Source organism: Monopterus albus, unplaced genomic scaffold (genome assembly GCF_001952655.1).
Source record: "Monopterus albus unplaced genomic scaffold, M_albus_1.0 scaffold16.1, whole genome shotgun sequence".
Classification (NCBI taxonomy): Eukaryota; Metazoa; Chordata; class Actinopteri; order Synbranchiformes; family Synbranchidae; genus Monopterus; species Monopterus albus.
Window position 1 is genome coordinate 2,277,853 of NW_018127896.1, and position 21,586 is coordinate 2,299,438.

Consider the following 21,586-nt stretch of genomic DNA (forward strand, 5'->3'; position numbering starts at 1 on the left):
ACCAGCGGAAATTTCCCCCCCACCCACGTGGGGGGAAGCAGCCTGTCACTGAAGGAGCTGCCCCGTCCTGTGAAAGTGTCCTGCATGTGGTGGGACATGTCACCTTTTTCTCACCACTTCTGCTGGGTCATGAGGACACCCCACCACTCTGTTAAGTCTCTTCCTGTCACTGTAGATGGCTGATGCCTCCACAGAGTTGAAAAGGGTCCTCAGGAGTGCCCCCTGCACCCCAAAACACCTGGGTCCTCTCAGTATGGTCTGCATAGTGTGTTTGTGTTGTCAGACCAGTCCAGTTTACTATGCAGGTATACACCCAGGTACTGATAAGATTTAACCATCTCAGTGTCTATTCCCTGGATGTTTGCTGGTGCGCAAGTCCACCCCTGTTGTCCCCATTTGTGATGAGGCCCACGATTGTGGAGTCATCAGAGAACTTTTGCAGACAGCAGTTAGCTGATTTGTGCTGGAGGTCTGCAGACTAATATGTTCTCTTGAATTATGCAATAGGCTCCAAAAGCACAGGTGTATTTGTTAAGGCCAGATGTAGCAACAATTTCCCATCGGGCCCAACTAGCCAGACGGCTTCCTCCCAGGGCTGTGTATCATTCTGTACTTTAACATCATAAAAACAAAGCGCCACACTGGTTTATGTTCATAGAAGTAAAAAGGTGACCAAAAACAGCATGACGCTGGGTCCAGCTGGGGATATTATGACCCTCCACCAGTCAGATCACTAGTTAAATTTAAACCATGGCCAGGTTTTTTGAGCTACATGAGTGCAGTTTGGTGATGCAAGAATCTAGACTGGTTGCATTTGTGTTTACATGTGCATACACTTTGGGCACTAACTTTTATAGAACTGCTGTTACAGAAGTAGTTCTTCTTTTGGAAGTCCTTAATAATCTACAACAAAGGACCATGAAGCTGTGGCCCCAGCATCAGGCCAGAGCATTGTCTTTCTTTCTTGCAAACAGTAGTTGCGGTGCACTGCCTCAAAGTTATCTCCACTATTTCACCTGAGATGAGCTGTAATGAAACTTAAGAATGGAACAGAGAAGTGCAGATGACCTTTGGATCAATTCAGTTATGATTCCTGTGATTGTTTACATGTTGACCAAGTTTCTCTGGTCACTGAATTATAATGAATAATATTAATTAATGTCAAGTGACTGGATTGATTGTGCTTATCATGTGTGCAAGGCACAACAGGTAACCTTTTAAAAATTCCTCTGTAATGTTTCAAAAGCCTTGGGCCTCGTAAAACATGCTCACCACATAAATCGCTTTCATTAAACTTTCACTAAAATTGAGAATCATCAAAACAGCATAATTGCTATCGGGGGGGATTTTCCTCGGCAGCAGTGATTTGTTTCAACCTGTTCCCGGTATCACTGGGTGTTGCCACACAAGACAATGCACGGAAAAAGCAGTCAGTTTAGTGTACTTTCCTGCAGCAGACACCATCTGATGCTCTAAATCTTACATACACAAAGCAAATGCAAATGATGATTTGGAAGTGCTGTAAGCCTCCGAGTCTTTTTTTAACAGCAGTGTAGAGGCAGTGAAGGGACTAAAATAACATAGAAATGTAATTCATTTCTCAACTCCTTAACGGAAGCAGAGGTGAGGGCTTGAAAGAAGATGGAGGAAGACGGTGTCAGCTGCACTGTCCCTGGCTGGAAGGATGATTATTCTGCTCAGTACTGTAATTGTTGGCATCAATTACTTGATAATCAGACTTCATTATTTTGAGAGCATAATCCTTTTGACCTGTTCACATCTTAATTGCTTTGTTTATTTTGGCTTCATTGGGTTTAAATGAGATGATACTTTTAAGAACACGGCATGTGCTGTAGTGGGACAAAACATTCAGCTTCTGTGATCAGACATGTTATACTTGTGGCCTGATTAGCTGTGTAGTTGTAAGAGACAGGTGGGTCAGGGGGCTGCAGACTCCACTAACCAAAAGGTCACATGTTTGACATCAGCTACAGGCATTTGTCCTGTCTCCGGTTCCTGACCTGCTCCTCTTATTGTTAAGTCACCCTCAATAAGAGCATCAGCCAAACGGTAAATGTAAATGCAGACCAGTCGTGCCTCTATAATTGGAAATCAATGAATTGCTCCTGTAACCATTACAGACTCAAATGATAACAAACGATAGGGAAGACGGATGAAAACAGCATCACCTTCAGTGTGGAGTCTGTGTTTTTTTTTTGTTGTTTTTTTGTTTTTTTGAGATTTGGAGATGAAATTGGAATGTGCTGGAGTCTCAAAATGTGGATACACTTCAGTGGCATTTTGAATAAAACTGCTCATATATACAGAACGTCTTTTTATCGTATTCTAGACCACGTGATGTGTTGGTACCCCAGAGAATGGTCCAGAACGGCCCGTTGCTGTAATTAATGCATCCTGCAGATGTTGCTTTATGTGCTTGGGAGAGATTCAGTCTAGACAGGCTGGCTGCTCAGATGGAGAGGCCCTGCTTTGATCCTTGATTAAAACTATGAGCTGTGCATTTATCTTGCTCTTGTTTCAAGCTTTCTCAAGGGTCTTTGCCTGCTTTATGCTCCCTCCTCCCTCATCATCCTCCTCTTCTTCATTTCTTACCAAGATCCCTCACTCTCATGAAGGTGGCGCTAGCCTGTTATCACTGAACCACTAAAGGTCTCGGGGACTCATCAGAACAAGGTGAACGCTGTTCACTTGTGTGTTCGTCACCCTGTGTTTATTGTTACTGTTACTGTCACTTTGTGTTGCTGTGTGATAAACCTTAAGTGTCATTTAGGATGCACCTCACCGAAATCATGTAAGCTGCCAAAACATCAACAGGTCGTTGGCCTGGCGTTTATTTACCTGTAATCAATATAGATAATAAATTCAGAGAAACTGAAAGAAGAATATGCCAACAAATCAGAACAGAAATCAGGTATGTCTGCTGAAGACCAGAGAAGTCAGGTTGCTTGTCTTTCCTTTTTTGCCCTCAGTATAAAGCTCTTGATCCGTTGTAGCTGACTTGTCTTTTGACACTGGTGGCTCACTTGTAGCACCAGCCTCCATCTGAAATGCCACTGAGGTGAAGAGGGGATTTGTTCAGTCTTGAAACTCTTAATGCTTGACAGAGTTTTTTCCTCCCAAAAAGTATTGACAGGAAAAAAATGTCTGAAATTTCAGTGATGCCTGACAATCTGAGTCATCATCACTGGTGATAAACAAACCTATAAATTCAGCAAAAACTTGGAGCTACATTAGCTTACTGCACCTGTAATATAATCTAACTTAAAACATACACAAATGTTGGTGTTTTATTTTGGCTGTGGTGCCATGCGACCAGTATGTGTCATTAGTTTACACTAAAAAAAGCCCCGGCGAGCTGGGTCGTCGGATGGCTGGGTGGGTGAAAGAGGTGGATTTATTGACTCCCACCATTTATTGGTTTGTCTTGTAGAAATGCGAAGCCACCAAGTGCAAACTGAACGTAACTGAACGGCAGACAACACGTCTTGGAGGGCCACGTATGTGATGACTCAGAACACGGTGGTGCATTATTTGTTCGCATTAGCAGCAGCCTGTGATCTGGTGTGGACTAACCTTGACCACACAGTGTATTCCTGTGCACCTTTATTTCTCTAGGACTTTCTCTCCTCTTTTGGTTTGTCACGTAAGAAAAGCTGCAGAAAGTGAACATGATATCATGTTGTGATTGCCTTGACACAAATGGCATTTGTAAAATGAATTGATATGTTTTTAGAGGATGTATTGTAAGTCTATATTACTTTGCACTGGGTGCTTTAAGTACATTCACTAGCTTTACAGGAGTGGATTATGGGAAAGCTCTCTGACTGAACTGGACTGGGCTCACAAAAGGCCAGTCATAATGGCTTGTCTGTTTCCCTCCCTCTTTCCTCATCTGTTCTTCACTTATTGATTGCTTGTTTTATACAAATGAATTGAAATGCTCATGCTGTAGGCTTTGCAATATTGCAATATCACTGCAAATTCAATACACAGTTCAGCGTTAAGCCCAAGTGGCACTTAACACACCCTACAAATAAATCCAAACAAATCAAGCATGGAGCGGGGGCTTTGCGGGGGCTTTGCGGATCCTTCTGCAGCCCCCTGCGTGGGATATCAAGATGTTTTAAATTGTTAGTCCTGTAAAGAATGCATGGTATGCAGTGGCCGACTGGAACCCATTATGCACGGAGGACATGAAGCTACGCTCCTCGTGGCACAAGTACAGTTGGTGGTGATTCACATCAGGAGACAGAGCATCCCCTGACCTGTGGGCAGTCAGCCCCATCAGTGCTAAGTGAGGCAAATACCAATGGGCATTTGTAGCTTGGGCATACCAGAGAGGATGAAAGGGATTGGATTCAGTTGCTGAATACGGAGGTTTTTAATGCCCCCCCATCCCACTACCATGTCCCCTCCTCCCAGCCGTAGAAAGAGTGCAGTCTTTGTGAACAGCTCACCCAAGCCAACCTGACCACCCCTGCCATGTCACGACACCATCTGACTGAACATCAGCGTAGCTCTACAGCGAGCGAGGCCCAGGCTGCTCTGTAAAATGACTCGTGTCTGCCTGTGAGCGTCTCTGTGCACAGACAAGACTGTTACCTCTCTATTAATTCAGCCACGACAACAAGATTGTCACAGCTGCTGGAGAAAATACAGAGTAAATATCATGTTGCCACGTGTTCTAAAAATACCTAATTTCGTCCAAAGAACAGAACTCATTTGTCTCTGGACTCTTCTGTAATATGTTTTTCCTACATTTTTCTCTAATCATTTTTAATATTAGACACTTGAGGGGGATAAAGGTCTCTCACAGCACAGAAATACTGATTAAGAGCCAGCGCTAACTACTTATCAAACTTTGTGCCATGGGACTTGAGAATCTGCCACCTGGCTCTAAATGAGTCCACAGTATACACTCCAGTGTTAACCTATGTCTCCTGTTGACACACCATCAAGATGCAAGTTTTTATTACTCTAACTTACAGTTACAGTTAAACCTTAAAATGCATTGTGTGAATGCAGCGTTAGGCCCAGCAGCTTACAAAATTTGCTGCCTGAGCCCATTCTGACCTTGAAGCCATGTCAGATCTTTTCATCTCCCTCCCTCCTTATGGCTGACTTTTTTCAGATGTTTCCATGCTTTTTTCAGTGGTTACAGCAAGGTGTTAACACTACTATTATTCAGTGTTTTCTAATAAATGAATGTGGTTATTCACACATGTAAAAGCTGTACTTAGTGTCTTGAGCCAGTAATGTGGGGGAGGCGTGTCAAATTGCACCAGCAGCAACAACAAGCGCCACTGGCAAGCCAAGAGGCCGGCTCTGCAGACGGCATTTTGACCCCCGGCCTCACTCTAACTTCTTTATTCAACACTCTTCAAAATTCTTCACTCGCTTTGTTTTTAGCACCGGTCGCACTTATTCCCATGCAGTCCAGCGCCTCAAACAACCATACATCACCTCAGATCTTTTTCATCTCCGCCCAGACACAAATGATAAGTTGATCCTTAGAACAAATTCCATCATAACGAACAATCCCCACTCCTGGCAGGCACACAAAAAAAGCCTTGATGAATGACTTGTTTACCTACTTGAGTGCATGCAGTGCTGAGTGCTGGCCTGGCCCGCCAAAATGCCACTTCATTATGAGGCTCCAGAGCAGAGTGCAGCACAGCCTGCCCCTGCGACCAGCCACAGAGAGGAAATTGGATATTATTTCCTGTATCCCTCAGTAGTTGTCAGGAAAACCATGCCTGATGGACAGTCCTTCAGCCTGACATGTTAAATTTCATTTTTGAAATTTTTGTTTTGCTCATCTTTGGAGCTAAGCAAAACTGTGTGATGGAAAGAAAAAGGAAAAAGCTAACTGCTAAGCTTTCATGAACAGCTGATAAAATGGACTTGGTTTTAGGTCGAAGATGTTTCACCTCTCATCCAAGAGGCTTCATCAGTTCTTCATGAACAGATATCAGTTGAATCATTGTGGTGTTAATACAGCTGGCAGTGGAGAGGAGCCAAACATACATTTATTTATATCAAGCTATGGTTTGTGTGCAAAACTGCGAAGCTTAAATGTAGCCTGTTTGGCAGACAGAGTTTTTCTCCATGCAGTTAGTGTTGCTGTTGAAACTCAGAGGAACAAAACTATGTTTGCCTTCCTGCCACAAAAGCTCAAGAACTCCTAAATTAATCAGACATCTATCTATCTATCTGTTTCAGCCGCCAGCTTTAGTTTTGGAGTATAGTGAATAAAACCCCTGGGTGTTGGCTGGACACCTGCCAAAGTGGCTTAGTTGAAATTTCTCCAACATTTGGCAGGTGGTTGGTGGTCATTTCCCACCCAGCATGCACCTCCATGGCCTGCCTGCAGATCATACCACAACCATCACGTGGCTCCTACCGTTAGCCTTCTCACTTCTCACCTTCTGCTACTAACGAGACGTGCCACTACACAATATCAGATGTCATTCTCCCGTGTGATTTTTGTTTCCTGTTTGGAAGTCTGCCTTGTATTTTAGGTACAAGTGGTAATTGAGAGAGCGCGAGTCATTTGAGTAAGAGAAAGTGAATTTGTGCTGTTAACTAGTTCAGGCTACTTTTTGTCCCCTAAAAGGAAACATTTAGAGGAGAAATTGCTTGTAGTCATATTTTACAATTGGAGACAACAGAGGAAAAAAATGGAAACAACCAGTAGCGCAGTATTTCAGTGCAGCTCTCATTTGTTTGCAGAAACTATTTGCTCTTCCACAAACACAGCTTTTTTTTTTAATCTTTCCTATTTGAAGTGATCTTTGAGAAGGAAAGTTTTCTGCTCGGGAGGGATTAAATCCATTCAAATGTGGATTCTCCATTGACATTTCATAACTGCATCTCTTGCTAGTAGTTTTTTTTTTCTCTAAGGCCGGGTGTCAGAAATCACAGCCTTTGCATTCATTAAAATAAAAGTGCAAGATTCTTTGGCAGAAAAGTCTGCATTTCTGTTAGAATGCTTTATAATGACTGGAGTAATACAGCATAGAATCTAAGCACTTGACTGTTGTAATTCTCAGATCCAGGCAATTTTTTTCCAACCTTCAGATATTCGGCAAGCATTTATAAAATGAGTGTTTCCAAGTGTGAATGTCTAAAATTAAATCTGATGTTTTAAAGATGGGAAGATATCCTCTGTTGTTGATTGGAAGAAGTAACACAGTTAAAATGAATATCTTGCCCTAATTCTTGTTTCTGCTCTGACGTCTCACTTTATTCCTGCCAAAATATATTTTTTTAATTAATCAAGCGCTTTCTTATTTTTCATGGTGTGGAAAGGCGCAAGGCAAGTCTTCCGTTCAGGGGTGAATCATTTCTCACTGCACACATTTTGATTTAAATCTATGGACTCACCAAGTTAGAGACACATTCATATGTTTGATTTTCTCTAATAGCTCTTCTTTTCCCAATCAGCCCCTCTTGTTTTACAATTCACCAAGTGGTAAGTGCCACTCACAAAATTTGGTAGCACTAGGAGCCATTGCAAATTTATTTCGGCATCCACTTCAGTCCCTTTACGGAGATGTTTCAGCCTACAGCGTTATGTTTACAGGCTTTTCTGCATGGCATGGTAAAGGTCTGAAAGCTACTTATTCACAATAGGTGCTTTCAGAGCAAACAGTTCTAGGGACTACCCCACTGGGAAGCCTCACCACAAAGAACTACACACCTTTACAGGCTTTTTTCAGTTTGCATTCACACTGCCAGTAGGAACACTGTAGTAACCTAACATTAAAAGCCGGCTGACTGTTAGTAATTAGCTCACAACAGTTAACACAGAGCGACAATACATTACCAGTAAGAATGTTGTTCATATGTTGCTAATGTTAAGTATATAAAGAGCCACTAACCCTCTGCAGAGGCTTCCATTGGCAGACTGCAACTCTCTGTGTTGCTGTTGATGGCTGATTGCTATTGTTTAGATGGCTAACATGGTTTTAAAAAAATGGCAGTTAACGATGCTGCAGTGAGCGTGTACGTATTTCACTCATGGTACCTATTGTGCTTGGAGAGTACCTACCCTGAAGTAGGAGCTAAAGAAGTCCCACAAAGCGGCGCTTGTGGAGCTCCTATAATAAATGTGATTTAGTTAAGACATGGCATTGCTGCAGACTTGCTCCCAGCACATCATGATTGATCGCTGATGCTCTGACAGCTTGAATCAATGTCCTGAAGCTTCAGGTGAGCGTGGGCCAGCAGTGGGTTGGTCATTCGTTAGCTTTCAGGTTGGTCCCGGTGCACCTCCCTTTCAAAGAGGATTACACTGCATCCTTCTGCTCACGGTGTCAGGGCCTCCACTGTAATTGCTTCTACCTAACATGACCTCTTGACCACCAGACAAAAGGTTCGATTTTCCAAGCTGACTGCAGATGATCAGTCAGAGCATCTCTGCCAAGTTCACCGTCTTTTCCATCTTCATGTGACATTATCTTTAGTGAATCACACCCCATTTGCAGTCTGTTCAGGCTGCAGGAATACTTTACACTCTTACAGTTTATTTCTTTTCAGTTTGCTGCTGTAGGAACTGGGAGCTTTATCACTGTGGATAGCACTAGCTAAATGCACAAAATGTCAATTTAAAATATCAGAGTGGATTTTCAGAGCCACCAGGCAGCTAGTGGGAGGTGAGGAGGGGTGAGAAACGGCTTTTCAAAAAGCCCCTGTGAATTGAGAAGCGGGCTGGGTATTTAGACATTTTGCTGAAATGTCCACAGATAAAGTAGGTTGTGGTTAACCTTGATAAATCTCTTGTATGACTGGGGAAGTGAATTGCTACATATGTGGTCATTTCTTTTATTGAGAAGAAATAGAAAAGGAAATTGCACAGGGGGAAACATGCTGTCTTTAAGGTGCTGCAGTGATTTGACTAACTTTTATTGTAAGACACTCCTGTGAGCAAATATTTATCTTGATTAAGTAAAGGACCGGCACATTTCTCCTTTTATGGGACACTCAGAAGTGACCGCACAGTGAAACATGTCTGCAAGTGCTGTTTGTGACATTTTCCTTTAGCGTTTGGTGAATTTAATATACGTTTCTAACGTTATTACTAAGAAAACTGCATTGCGTTAATAGCACGCAGCTGTATTTGCCCAGTGCTGTCTTTCTTTCTCTCCAGCCAAGCTTATTATGGCAAAGAAAGTGAGCATATGCCACTCATGTTTGACATTACCATGTGTGAAATATCTCTTGGAGACAAAGAAGCGTCTCTTTATTTCCTGGATGTGTGGCTGTGGGTGGAAGCCTTTTTGTATTTCCTTGCACAATCGCTCATATAAGCTCTGCACTTGGTGACATTATTCGCTTTAGTGAACTCTGAGCTGCGACTTAGTCAGATGATTGATTTCCCTGCTTTATATCCTTCATATCCGCCATACCGTCGAGCAGCTCCTGCCTACCTTTGGCACATGGCGCTATAGGCAGGCTGCCTGTACTGTCACCTCATTTCAGAGAAGTGATTGATTTGAGCTCTTAAAGGCAGTATTCATAATGAAGCGCTGTATTTGCGGTTCACATAGCTCACAGCTCTTTCTCACACAATGTCATACCTGAATGGAGGCGTTATCAATGGTGCTGTTGAGGTGTTGCAGCTTGCCTTGGCTGAAGAACAAAGACAATAAGCTTTTTGTCTTCCTCTTTGAATTTGAGCACCCTCATTTTCAGCTTGCTGTCAGTTTAAATGGGGTTACATTTGTCATGTGCTTTATATATGTATACAGCCTAAGATTGACTTCAAGCGAGGAGCTTAGTTCTGGCCATCGCACAACTTGAAACACCAGGTTGATTCAGTGCTTTGCTCAGAAGACGGAGGGCATCAGAAATGTGAAAGCAGCTCTTCTCACAGTAAACAAACTTGACTGTTAGTCATCTGCTATCTGCTACTTAAACATACCAACTGTTTGTACCTAGAGCTGCAAAGATAAGTCAGTTACCAAAACTTAATTGACAGCTATTTTATTAAACAGTTAATCGCTTTAGTTATTTTACTGAGCAAAAATGCCAAACATTTGCTGGTTCCAGCTTCTCAAATGTGAAGGTTTGATTCTTTTAACTTTCATATATCATAGTAAACTGAGTATCTTTTGGTTTTGGATTAAATGTCAAGTCAAAGTGTTTGTTGTCATATCTACAGTAAAGAAGCATGTTTCCATCTTTGTAATTTTACTGTGTTTACTTGAGCTCCAGGAAATCGTACAGGAGAATTTTTCACTATTTTCTGACATTTGTAGACAAAACAATTATTTGACTACTGGAGCAAATGACTAGCAAATTAAGCAGTAATTAAAATAACTGCTAGTTCCAACTCTCTTTAAAACTATTGCTTGTCTTATACTTTCAACACCTTGTGGTTTGTCAGAGGGTTCTCTGTGTTTCAGATGCAAACTAAACCTAAAAAAAATCTAGATTATCTAGCACTTATGGCTCGCTTTATCCTGGTTCTGTTTATTCTACGTCAGTTCTCTGGCAACACAAGTATACAGTATTTGTTTCCCCTGTTTTCTGTGTACTACACTCTCATCATTAGGAGTTGTTTGTAATGAAGTTGACACAGGAACTCAGGCTTATCCTGCTGCTGCATTCATTCATTGTAAATCACTCCTAGTTAAATGGAAATGCATATGCCAGGCACCTTGACGTAGCGCTTATGGGCATCAGCACTAGCATAGATAATGCTGTTACACCAGAAGTGGCTAATGAACTAACCTTCCGCTTTACTGCTGCATACCTCTCCATCATTAGTGCCTTCAGCTCCCACAAGGGCCAGTGAGGGGAACCATGCATTCCTCCCCAGCCAGGAAGAACAAAAAACTTAAAAACCAGGCGCCATACAGTGCACACACACCATCATTGTTTAGCAGTATTACACTGAGGTGGGTTATATGAGGACTGGATCTTTCAAGGAAAATAACCAATCTTTTATCTTTTCTTGCTTTAACATGATCATGATCTTAACATGATCTGTGGTTATAAAATATATAATTTTTTAAAATTCTGGTCACAGTAAAAATTTGTGTTTTCTAAACTTCCTGATGTGGTTGGAACTCAATACCCTGAAGGCATGATGGAATATTGTAACCCAGTACTCTGCACTCAAGTTCAGTATAATTTATTATTTCTATTATTTTCTTAAGGGAGCTCTTTTGTTAGCTGACACAGACATTTTGTGGGCTTGACAGGAAGACCTGTCTTTTCAATAATAATGCTTCACACCTTATCTTTTCAGTTTGAGTGTCTTGCTTGAGGGACTCTTTGCAGTAGCTTGTGATGACTGAGGGGATGATTTTCATTTGTTTGGCTAGATTTGCCAGCTACAGCTGTGATTTATGCTGATGTGCACGTTTGGGCAAACTCTCATTTTTCCACAAGCAGGCATTTCTGTGTCGGTTTAACCATGTTTGTCTACATGGGCCATACATAGTTCTCCCTGTGTTGATTTCTATATAAATACCAATCATTTCAGTCTTTTCAGTATACTGCAAGTTTGCTCAGACACTGCTCGTTCATCAGCCCAGACTGCTTTTCTCATATCTTTCTTTCCTTCAGCCATTTGTCCTCGACCATGCAGGCAACAGTTTACAGTTGCACCTGTTGCTGTGAAATAGTCTGGGGCTTCGTGGGAAATGGATTTGATGGGAGAAAATGCCGTCAGTGCTGCTAAGAGGCACGGAGACCTCGCCTACCAGTGAAGCAGCTGCTCTCCTCTCTCTCCCATCTGCAGCTGTTAATGTTGTTGAAAAAAGACCTGCAGTGCTTCCACGGCTTGAGCTGGCATTTGCTTAAGCAGCCATTTTATTGAAAAATACATGATCTTCCTCAAGCTGACCTCCATTAAGCCCTAACTTCTGGAAGCTACTGTGACTGGAGACACAATCAGCGTGGACAGGATACCTCTCTGCAGTGTTATTTCACTAGCACACGAGAGTGGCTAATGATCACATAAACTTGAGCATTATTCTTGATTTGCCATGCACTTTTGAGACATTAAAAGCAACATAAATAAAAGCTGGTCAAGTTAAAAGTGCAAAGAGAGAGTGAGATATTTTAAAAATGGGAATTTAGAGCAAATAAGGCAGGTAAAAACATAAATAACCAAGGCTATTTGAGATTAAATGTTCCAACAGCAGCAGTTACCTTTGCCCTAGCACTGTTGCAGCTGATGAGAGCTGTGAGCACTGAGAACACTGCGATTTTTGCAAACTTATGTAACATATGTCTGCAGCTTCGTGAAGTTATAACCATTTGACCGACACATGCACTGTCTTCCTTTACCGGGGCACAATGAGCTGTCGTTGACACAAGCTAGTGAAATCACATTTTCCCAACAGAGAGGTGTACACTGGCTGTTAAGTGTGGAACTCAGCAGAAATGTCTTAGTGAGAGGGAAGAAATTTCACCTTTTATAAATAATGATATTTCAGTTTTTGGGTCAAGAACATTGCTTTGAGCTGTGTGGAGTGCATACGGACGACAGAGAGTCAACATGGTCATCTTGTAAAAACCTCTTTATTGCATCTTTAAGAGCACAAGCAAAATGATGCATAGGAGGCAGTCCTGGTTTCCTCTGTGTTTGAATCCTGTGGAGTGCGATGCCAGGAAGCAGGCAAGCGGAGGCTGAGTATCAGTCTTGTCAGCAGTCTAGCTTGACTAACTGACCGACAGGTGATGAGAGGCTGCAGCAGCGCTAAACTGACGAGCTGTCATACAGTCACTTCCCCGCATATTGGTTTACAAAAACCTGCTGCCTGTGTTCACCTGCTGGAAATCAGAATCGCCTATATTTTGGTGGGGGAGGGAAGTCGATTGGCTCACTTTGATTGTGTTTGTGAAGAGGATTTTGGTTTCTCTGCTTTGCTGGTGTGTTCCTTTATAACCCCATTTTCATCGGTCATGCCTGGCTGGTTTTTATTGTTCATCTTGAAAAAGCTTTCATTTTTCATTGCTGTATTGACTCTAAAGTACTTGATTAAAAAAAAAGTCCACAAAAGTAGACTTTTTTTTATTACTAAATGTTTTACAGCTTTGCTTGTCATACTTTGACGCTATAAAGAAATGCCCTTCTGCCAGTTACTGATACAAATCTAAATGATCTTCTTTGTCAGTGACAGTGGAGGAAAATAACTTTTTCATCATCCAGCCAGTGTGGCTTGTAAATCCCCAAATTCAGAAGATGCTTTCATAAATTTTTTGAGGGTTTATGTGGCAAAATGTTGGATTGATATTTAACTCCTCCTACCAAAAAATCAACAATACACAAATTGTTTCTTAACAGTGACACTCTCCTTCAAAGTTGTCCCCTTTGTCCTCTCCAGGTGCCATCCTAGGACGCTCAGAGACTCAGGAGTGCGTCTATTACAATTCCAGCTGGGAGAAGGAGCGCACCAACCGCAGCGGCATCGAGCCCTGCTATGGCGAGAAAGACAAGCGACGGCACTGTTTCGCCACATGGAAGAATGTCTCCGGCACCGTCGAGGTCGTCAAGCAAGGCTGCTGGCTGGACGATGTCAACTGCTACGACAGGTACGAGGGTAACCACAAAAAATACTGGCATTCAGCACATCATACCTGAAACACTTGAGTTTTAGGCCATGTTTCTGCATTTTAGTTGTTACAAGTCTTTTTTCAGTGTTTACAGTGCTCAAAAACTGCTGCATCCTGTTTCCTTTAATAAACACAGTTGGTCTGCTGCCCACCTAGGTTCTGATTCTCTGTCGCTGGTTTTCACTCTGAAATAAAGTGTAAATTTGCTTGTAAAGTTGCCTTTTAAATGAAATTCCTGGCAGCATTTAAAATGTCTCAGATTCTTATATTTGGCTTTCAGTGACCAATGAACATCCTTTTGTAGTATAAAAGCTTGGGAACTTTCTGATGGTTTTCTGGGAAATTTGTGGTTTCATTTCAATATACTGGTTGTAATTAAAGAACAGATAAATGCACTGAATCATGGACTACGATCTGTGATCATTGTCTGTGCTTCCATGAGTACAGAAAATAAGAAATACCAAAATAAGAGCTTAATAAAAACCAAAGCATTTTTCCGCTTCATGAGTTTAAGCCATTGAACAAATTGGACTTGGACTTGATTTCTCTCAAACAGGTCAAAGCCAGCACCTCATGAGGAAGGCCTGACTCTAAATACATTTGTCCTCAGTCTGTCCATGTGTGCGTCCACATCTGAGTGACTTCCACAAGGCTGCGTTTTTAATTACCACAGGCAATGAAGTCTGATGTATGCAACCAAGCATCTGAAGTACACAACAGTAAACAAATATGAATAGATGGTATTATTATAGTTTATTCCTTACTAGTACATCAGCCTGGTATCAGATGCTAGTTTGAGCCCGTTCTGCTTGTGTTTTCCTTTGATTCCTGAGCGATAAGGTAGCTATAGATTCTGTAGCCCCCTCAGTTTGGGTACCTCTGCTCAGACGGCGCCGCCTCGCCTCCCTGGAGAGTCCAGAGCAAGTTGAGGGCGGATGCCACTTCCTTTGGCTTTTATCTGATGGTTGTGTGAGTGCGAATGAGAGAGGGAGGGAGTGAGTGAGTGAGTGTGTGCGTTTGATTGTTCATGTACATGTGTGCTTGTTTGCATGTCTGCAATGTGGTGTGTGTAGGAGTTACTTTATAAATGTTATTCTTTCATGGCTCCTGCGGCAGCGAGGGAACAGAAAGGAAGGAGAAGAGTGTGTGTTTGTGTGCATTCATGCTGCTTCATTTGTGCACAAGTGTGTTTAACTGCATGCACAAGCAGGTAAAGTGTTTGTTTGTGCCTGTGCTCAGACACACACATAAAAAAAAGCTTCCATGTCCTTTGTAGTATGCAGAGGAAAGAGAGGGGAGGTTTGTGAGTGTGTGTTCCTTGTGGTTTTTTTTTTTTAATTTCTACCTCCCTGTTCTCTACAGTAATGAGTGTGTGGAGAGGAAGGAGAGTCCCGACGTTTTCTTCTGCTGCTGTGAAGGCAACATGTGCAACGAGAGGTTCCTGTATGCTCCTGAAGCACCCCCACAAAGTGACCCGCACCATTCAACTGCCTACAGTATGTACAGTCCAACATGTGCGTGCACAAACACACACACACACACACACACACAATATTCCACTGATAATCACTAACACTGTGTTAACACCAGGTTTGTACTACAGCTTTATTTAGGTGTACACCACTCAATTACAGGTGAACCAGGAATAAGTTGCCTCTTATTAAAATACAAGATAAACAGTATTATTAAAACTTGTTTGTTTTTGATTATGTGAAATCTAGTGAAAATGTTTTAGTTAACTTCATGTCTAGGCTGCTTGTTGTGAACTAGTGCCCAATGTGTAAGTAAGAATTTATAATAACATATTAGTATCTGCTAATGTGTCAGTATGCAGTATATTTACACCTAATGTGGTAAATCTGATGTATACTCAAAGCACTGAATCTACAGAGAAGACTGAAATAAGCTGAGAGCAGAGAATTAGCAAGGGGACGTATTTAGCAAAGAATTTACATAATGGGACTCTCAATGTTGTTTTCCAGAGGGATTCCAAGAGTTAGCTTGGAACAGCAAAGCTGACCTCCCCAGGAAACACACATGACTGTTTGGAATGCAATTATATGTCACTGCCTTGACCAGCCCATGATATTTTTGTGCAATGGCAATTCTTTGTCCCTGTGCTTCTGAGTTTACAGCTAAAAAAAGGCCAGTCTGTCTCTTAGTATGCCTTTTAAATTTGACTTTCTGCAACCTGCAGACACCCTGTAGAGAACAACCTTCCACAGTCTCCCTGAGAGTCCCATGATGCAGCTGGTGCAGCTACATCGTCTCCTGCCTGTCTCCTACATCTTTTCCTCCCTTTCATTCCCACCCGTGGACGGCAGTGGCAGTCAGCATCCGGGCGTCGGGGCTTTAAGAGCACTGCCAAATCACTCTGTCACATCTTGTGATGAGGGGACGGGCTGAGGCAGCAGGTGTCGCCCACTGGCTCCTACAGGGGTCGGGCACAGTTCAGAGCTCTGTTATTTTTGGCAGGCGGATTACGTTGTGTCACAAGATGGATTTGCTAATCTTGCTGCATGTGTATGTGCATGTGTGTATGAGCGTTGATGTGCTCCCTAAGCACAGTGGCAGTAAGCTGTAAGTAGGGTTAGTGCTGCACTTAGACATGATGTAGCACAATGTCAGGCCAAGCAGGCCTGCTGTTTTCTTTCTTTCCTAGCTGTCTTTCTTTTTCATTTCTGCTTTCTCCCTGATAATGTCCATAGTTTTTGATATCTCATTGCTTTTGTTTTTATTCTGTGAAGACCAAATAAGCCAGTCATAAGTCTGTTGTGTTCATTTTTCCTCTCTCTCTCTCTCTCTCTCTCTTTCTCTCTCTCCCTCTCTCTCTTTCTCTCCCTCTCTTCACAGCCACCTCCAACCCATTCTCCCAGAAGCCCCAGCTCTTCAGCACTCTGCTTTACTCCCTGGTTCCCATCATAGGCCTGGCTGCAGTTGTTCTCTTCTCCTTCTGGATGTGGAGACACCACAAACTGGCTTACCCAGCCGCGCTTGTTCCCACACATGTAAGTCTTACCAGGGTGTGGAAATTAAAACCTGTATCATCTGTCAGAAGTCCAATTCATGACCAGCTTTTTGTCTTCATGTCCTCATCTTTGTCCACAATACTCATTGCTGTTGTTGTGTTGCCAGACTTTACCTGTCAGTCAAACAGTAGCAGGGGCTGTGGTGTCCTCTTTCTTCAAAGTTGCTGGTGGTGCAGTTAGAGTTTCTCTTTTTGCCTGTTCAGCTATGGTGACCACTGCATCCTGCCTTATCTCATAATTGCAAACAAAGGAGAAATGTAAAACGCATCAGTTCCTGTGTAGCCACGGTTTCTTTTCTGGAAACATACGCTGTAAGTGCAAACACAAAAGTTTGGAAATAAACATAGGAACAACCAGGATAGTTAATCACATGTTATGTATAGCATACGGGTAAAAAAAAAACCATCAAGATAATTTATCGCTGAAATGTTTGAGTCAGTTCTGGTTGATTTTGCAGAAACACTCTGCCTCATCTTCTCTATTTAACCAACCTTCAGCTTCACCACTAGTCATGTTTCTCAGTGGGCTGAAACAGCCTTGGTCTTCCGTGCCCTGTGCAGCAGAGGGACAGAGCCAGGGTCAGCCAGAACGGACATACTGTGCAGAGAGCTGACGTTAGGGTAATTGCTTTTTCAGTTTTTTCTTTCAAACTTGTATGGAAGGATAGGAGCAGATCTGGTTCTGCCTGTTTCTTTTTCTGTGAATCTTTTTCAAAGCAAGCACATCTCAGACTTGCTTTGAATGTGCCAGACTCGAGTGCTAGGAGATGAATTTAATTGGGATAGCTCCTATTGTGTCAGATGGGCTTTTAATCACACAAAAATACATTGACCCCGAGAGCTGATTGCATACTCATTACTCATGCTTGTTCACACAATCATTTCTTCTTCTCCTATTCTGCCATCTTATTTTTTCCATAGCTGTGTAGTTGGGAGAAACCTCATATCTAAACTTTGATCATTTTCATCTCTTCACTTGAATCGGCCAATTTCGTCACCTTTGTAAAACTTTTAAACATTTCTCAAATCTTTGTTCCTGTAGGAGTGAGAGCTTGAGTGGTTTTTCAGATTCCTGATTAATTTGGTGTTTATGATTCTGAGGCAGTTTAAACCCGACAGCAGCACAGCTATACTCTGTGCTGCTCGGCAGCAGGGGGAAAAGAAAACCCATGTGAGCTTCCACAGTATGGAAGCAGAGTCAGGGACCTCTGCATTATTGATGAGGCTTTATATAGGCAAACAAAACTAAACACAGAGGCGCTCGCAGCTCTGCCTCAAAGGATGTCGGTGGGTGGGTGGGCAGCTGTGGGGGAGTGCGGGGGAGGGAATGATGAGAGACATGCAATTCTCTCAACTTAGTTATTGTATTTGCACAGTGCTGAAGCATAGTTGGGAAGAGATAAAAAGATACAATCAGGAAGTAAATGCTAATACCTGAGTCAAATTCCTCGTGTGTCCAACACACCTGGCCAATAAAGCTGATTCTGATTCTAATGTGCATTGGAAAAACAACACTGGTATAAGGTTTATGAAGCATCTTACCTGGAAACAAGTAAGTGAATAAATAAACAACATAAAACAAAACAAGATCTTGGCCAAAGACGAGTGGATCAGATAACAAATGATGATGTGTGGGGGAAAAGTGATAAAATCTCAAGGGGAATAAAATGAAATAAAATAGCCTGGAAGGAGCAGCTGAAGTCATGACTGGATGTGCGTAATTGTGCATGTGTGCCTGTGCAGACGTGTATTAATGCATGAATGAGTAGGTGTACAAGGACAGGCGAAGAAGAGGAGGTCACTTGTAAAGCAGTGTATTTAAAAGCTCAAATGGTAAGATGATGTCATGGGGTAGGACTGGATAAGTCTGACTTCTTCCTACTCCATTCAACCATGTACTAGGTATAAGCTAATTGATATTGGATTAGCATTTGTTGGATATGTGTAAAATTATGTGTGTTGACATATCAACTGTCTTTACATGCTTGAAAGAATAAATCAAATCAAATCAAAATCAGATCAAATCAAGTCAGCTCATATGCTTTTCTGGGAGGAGGTGATGCAATAAACCTCACTGGGCTGCAATTTGAAGGAGGCTAAAACAAACACCCCTATCTGATACACATGCACATTGTGGTCTCTGTAGCTTGCTTTGTAATTGATTACCCCTGGTTTTTCAATACAGAAGATGAAGAAAGCCGTCAAGAGGAGGTTGGTTGTTGAAGAATATGTTTCTGTGTTGCACCACCGGCTGTATTTAAACAAGCAGAGGTGACTCCGACAATCACTCAAAAAGCTCAAAGTCACCGAGTCACCTTCAGTTCCAGCACAGGTTGCTGAAGTAGGTTGTGTGACACACCTGCATGATGAAAGCACATATATAGAAAAGCAATTCTGGACTTTTTCTTGACAGGATTTGAAAAATAAGCAGCACCTACAACTAAAAATGACTTGGTGACTTGAGAGTGGTGTTGTCCAAAGACAATACAGTCAAGTTGTAATTCACAGTTAAAATATTTCACTAGATTAAATTTGAATAATGTGTCTATATACTTTTGAAGGAGACATGAAAATTCTGTTGTTATGTTTCACATCAGCCTTAGTTCAAAACACAGCAGCAGGCTACACTCATTTATGCTTCATCAGGCTGTTCTCTGCTATACTGCATTCATCAGAATGCACTATACTTAGTCATGTATTTTTAATGTGACAGTAACAAATTGCCCATACCTCTTGCTACATACTGTAGATTTTAAAGTGCCCTGTGTATATGTGAACTCATTATAGTTGTTCATCACAGTAGTAACAATAGTAGTAGTAGTAGTAACAGACTATTTTGTTCCCTAATGTTCACGAGGCAACTGCAACACTGAAGCTCTGCATCACACGGTGCACATTTAATCAAAATCTCTAATTGAAAGGAGTAGGAATGTGATCGTCACCAACAAGCAGCTGCAGCCTGAACAGAGCCAGAGACAAAGAAGTAACAGATGCTGACCTCTGCTTTTATGTAAAACCTTGTCCTTAGTTTCTGTTTTATATTTATTTTATCTGGATGCTAGGACACTGAACCTTGCACTGAAGCTACTGTTGCACAAAATGGAAATTACCAACAGTGTCATAAGCTGAAGGACTGAATTGTGAAATTCAAACAACATAAAGATAAATGACAAATTCAGACTTAAAAGCACAGCGACGGTCAAATCGCTCCAAGGCTGTGTGATCTTCTGTATTTGTGCCAGTTTTGTACATTGATTTGGGTTCCATCTTTCTCTGCAGTGAAGGAGTTTATAGTTGGTTAAAAAAAAAAAGTCAAGTTGCTGCCACAAATTTTCTTTGCAAGGTAATGAAACATGGAGTCTTGGTGATGCAAAAGTAATTGTTCCCTCCTACTGACCGTTAATGGATCCATTATCATCGCTCTGCTGTCTAATTTGACAATGTAAGGCACTGAACAGAGAACGAAAGAAACCAACCTAATGAAAAGAGCTCTAGCTGTACTTTCACATAGAGCTGTCACATTAAGGGTGGGCCAGATTGGAGGTGGGGGAAGCTGGGTGTTCATAAAGAAGAATGCTGGTTTATGACATTAAAAATGCACGCTCTTGTACACATGCTTACATTATTGACTCTCAAATCCAGCATGAACTGCAGAAAAATACGGGCCAAGTATCTTTACTGCACACTGTCATTATGTCGTTATGATGGTGGTCCATCACAGACTGCATATTTGCCACCAAATCGTCGTTATTTGAGCCACAGTGTGAAGTGGAGGCAAACTGGAATTGATTCTGAGTACACAGACCCACAGCTTTCACAGACTTACACATACAGTAAGTCGGGCCATTTTTCCTATGTGTGGACCCTATTTTCTCAACTGTATCCATCTTATCGATCGATTTTGACAAAAATCTCATCAATTTCTTTGTTATGGAGCTGCTTACATCATTCCAAAGAAGTCCTGAACTGCCAGTGGACTGTCTCCAAAAGCCCCCACAACTATGCTGCTTTTCAGCATTTTAATTGCTGGCAAGTTATTTTGGCACATGATTTTTTTGTTTTAGCTGTTGTGTTTTTGACTAGACATTGACCTCTTTTCCTAATGCCAGACAGCTGTTATGCACAGGTGTTGCTGTGTTAAATGCTAGTGAAATCTATACTATTATATAGCAAACTATGAGCAGGTTCAGAAGATTTTTTTTTTTACTTCCTGAAACTATGCTTCAAACCTCAACAAGGGGCTTTGATTTGCTTTCATCCCCTGACATTGCTTTGTCTTCCATATTTTCCACATTGAAAAACATTTTTGATTTCGATAGAAATGTGTCACATTGTTCCTAATTTCAATAGAATCTGGACAGTTTTAGATTTTTTTTTTCCTCATTGTTTCTTTGTGGAAAGCCAGTTTTGTATTTCTCCAAGTAGCATATCACAAAAATGCACTAGGCAAAACAAAAGCAGGCAAAATGTTTTTTAGTCATGGTTGTACTGGCTGAGCTCTGTCTTATTCTCTGCTGAGGGGTTTTCATTCAGTCCCTCAAACCCACAGTTTTGTGTGATTTCTTGCATTTGTTGTCTGGGTACTGTTGCTCTGAACTTTGTTTGGTCACATTCTGGTCTAGTAGCATTTTTTTCTACACATTGTTTTTTCAGTTGCTCTGCCCACGAGTAACATTTAATTTTCTAAAACGTACCATCTCCCCTTTGGCGCCATGCTTATTAACACCTTGTGTGATCCACGTGGAATGACAGACTTGTGGCCCTTCATTTGTCCCAAACCATAGCTTTCGAAGCCCTGGTCTCTGGTCTGGCGTATGAGGGCGAACAAAAGGTTGCTCAGGGACAACCCATCATCTCCTACCTTTTATCTGCCTCTATTTCATCCACTAACAAAAACCAGCAGTAATGTCTCTGTTTGCTTCTTATGTTCCTTTCCAACAAGCACGCCTTTCACATTATGGTGGA

General features: G+C 41.8%; 1 protein-coding gene across 2 annotated transcripts in view; it reads left to right on the forward strand.

Annotated features, from left to right (window-relative positions):
* The window catches only part of LOC109955601 (activin receptor type-2A), a 44,102-nt gene that overhangs the window by 6,291 nt on the left and 16,225 nt on the right, over window positions 1-21,586 (forward strand). Inside the window, exons 2-4 of one of the 2 annotated variants that reach the window (XM_020591904.1) lie at window positions 13,365-13,572; window positions 14,956-15,107; window positions 16,447-16,601. In XM_020591904.1, coding sequence (XP_020447560.1) covers window positions 13,365-13,572; window positions 14,956-15,107; window positions 16,447-16,601 — 515 coding nt within the window. The remainder of the gene's footprint in view (window positions 1-13,364; window positions 13,573-14,955; window positions 15,108-16,446; window positions 16,602-21,586) is intronic. The other variant, XM_020591905.1, reaches the window with a different exon arrangement.